Genomic DNA, 2,773 nt, shown 5'->3' on the forward strand with positions numbered 1-2,773 from the left:
GAATTAAGGATTATTTCGACCAAACCAGAGTTGGTGATTGTTGGAAACACTAACAAAGTTTCTGTCCACTTTGTTAAGGTCTAAGATGTTAGTGATCTCCATTAACTGTCATTGTTATGCAGATGTTTCCCATTTATATCTATCGATCAGGACAAATTAAGCTAATCAATTGAAGTACATCAGGTATATATATAACAGGAAGTCCATCATGGTCTGATCTGTTCCTAAAAGATTGGACTACAAATTACATTACTTTTTTGTGATTTTAAGTTAATATTTTCATTTTATTTCTGTTACTGAAAGGACCAGCGTGTAGATTTTAGTGGCATCTAGTGGTGACAGTTCAGATTGCAACAAACTGAACACCACTCGCGTCTCTATTTGACAACCTGGGAATGAGAGCGGGCTGTGAAGTGTTTAGGAGAAACTATGGTGGCTGCAAAACTTGAAAAAAACTTTAAAGTCCTTATTTAGAGTCAGTGTTTGGTTTGTCCGTTCTGGGCTACTGTGGAAACATGTCGGTTCAAAATGTTGGACGCCATGGAAGGTGACCAGCGACGTAACGAAAACAGAATGATTCTTATTTTAAGGTGATTATACACTAATGAACATTATATCCCATTTCTGACAATAGATGACTGTTTCACAATGGAGCTTTAAAAAAATGTTATTAATTAACATAATTCATTGTGTTTTATATCACTTTAAATAAGACAAATCTATGCAAATCTAACCTTTTATTATTAGTTAAAAATCAGTGTTAAATGGAAATGAAATATTTTTTATTGTTAGTGCATGAAGGAAGAAAGAAATGCAAAAAAAATGATTTTCCGTTTTTACAAGGTAAGACCATTAAAAAGGTTTTATACACACAGACGCTTACTTCACCCAAATGATCTCAGGGACGATTTGACATCAACAGGCGATTGTTTTGTTGTGCTGTGACCTTTCAGTCACAGCAGTATCCACACAAACACACAAACTAATTTCCTTAAACTTCCCTCCTTCTATCTGTTGGTCATAAATGGCAACACGCTGCCGTCTGAGTCACTGTCGTGGCAACAGAAACAACGGCGAAGCTTTTCCTCCTCAGACGGAGGGGAAGGCCCAGAGAGCGGGGACACCGGGGCTGAGAAAGCTCTGACGTATCACACGAACGCAACCTGGCTGTGGACCGTTTTAACTTGTGTGAGAAAGTGGAAAAATCAGGGACATAAACAGCTGAGAAGAGGGTAAAAAACTCCCTAAAATACCCCTCAAAGCTCCATGTTCTGCCCAAATCCATCTTAGTGTAACACACACCGACACGCCGCACATCCAACCTCCTGCCGGTGGCACATTAATCATATCCAGACCTTCTGGGAGTGCGAGTCTGGAGGTTGATGAAGTGTAACGTCAACGTTAGAAGCTGCGTGTGTTTAAAGGTGTTTTGGGGATGTCAGTTCAACGGAGGCCCACCGCTCTGCGTTACATAACTCCTCAGTGATGTCATGGTTAGTTTTCTGGGCACGAAAAACACAAAAAAGTCTCAGCGATGGTGCAAAAACACACACTCAGCTCCCATGACAACAGCTCCCCAAAATATCATCTCAACACAAAGTGAAAGTACTAAGAAATGAGTTTGTAGCACTAATAACGAAGGAGTAGTGAACTTATGTTGGTGCTCTGCTCTCTGTGGCGTCTGATATTTGCTCTCGCCAGGTGTTTTCCAACACCTGCAACTGTTATTTTATGCCTCATATGATTTAATGCCGACTTGCACGTTCAACATGACAGAATTAACGACTTACCGTAGGTGATCCATTAAAGTTCCCACCCGAAAGCCGTGTAACTGTCACTGACTTCATTTAATGGAGACGTGGTCGTAACCGTCAAACCTTCTTAGGTTGGACAATAGCAACACGAGGCACTGAATTTGGGGTCGGAAAAATGATAGACGGCGCCAGAGCGGAGTGTTTCTGGGGAGTGAACCTCAATGATAACTGCAGAAAGGACTTCTATAACTTTATCAGTGATTTGGGTGAAACTGGATGATATTTTATGGAGAGAATATTGTCTGGTTTTCCCTCTGACATCCTCCGGCTGCTCTGCCTCAACTCTGCTAACTGCTAATTACTTTTACATACATTTACCTCATTATTTGACACTTTAGCCTTGTTTAATATCAACATCCCATATTGTAAGATCAGATATATATCTGACACTGATAATAAGAGGCCTCCTTTAAGGACCGTTTCAGAGAAAGTTCCCCTTTTAATGAATTGTGACTCAGTACTGGAAATAGTGTGTCAATTAGGGGACTTTTACTTTTACATGGAATTTAAACAATCAGTGGAGCAGCTGCTGTAGTGTTTTGGATTAGAAATCAAGTCATGGAAAAACTCAAAACACATTTTCAAAAAGTGCTTTTAAAAGCAAGAAACAAGAGTCAAAGATATAATGATATGAAATTAAGCTGAAAATCGTAATATTACTGAAAATGTTTTAGGGGTCGAGACGATGTCAAGTTTGAGGCAAACGTAGAGCTCTTACCTCGGGTGGGTAGAGAGGCTGGAGTCGACTGCTCTTCCTCTGCCTCTTCGTCAGTACTTCCTCCATATTCGTCCTCCTCCTGACCCGCTGATCGGTCTGATTTCACTGAATCCTCCTTCTTCTGTCCATCAGAACTCCTACAGAGACCAGAGAGCTTATCAATAAACATCAGAAACTATAGAGACACAGAGTCACATGGTGTCTCACTCCCTCTGCCTGTGTTGTATCGCAGCCTCTCTGT

The 2,773-nt window shown here is 40.6% G+C and overlaps 1 protein-coding gene across 1 annotated transcript in view; it reads right to left on the reverse strand.

Moving 5' to 3' along the window:
- The window catches only part of xrcc4 (X-ray repair complementing defective repair in Chinese hamster cells 4), a gene marked incomplete at its 5' end in the record, with an annotated part of 24,220 nt that overhangs the window by 10,168 nt on the left and 11,279 nt on the right, over positions 1–2,773 (reverse strand). Inside the window, 1 exon segment of the mRNA XM_035668592.1 lies at positions 2,533–2,669. Coding sequence (XP_035524485.1) covers positions 2,533–2,669 — 137 coding nt within the window.

Source organism: Morone saxatilis, unplaced genomic scaffold, assembly GCF_004916995.1.
Source record: "Morone saxatilis isolate NCDOM2014 unplaced genomic scaffold, NCSU_SB_2.0 Contig21, whole genome shotgun sequence".
Classification (NCBI taxonomy): Eukaryota; Metazoa; Chordata; class Actinopteri; family Moronidae; genus Morone; species Morone saxatilis.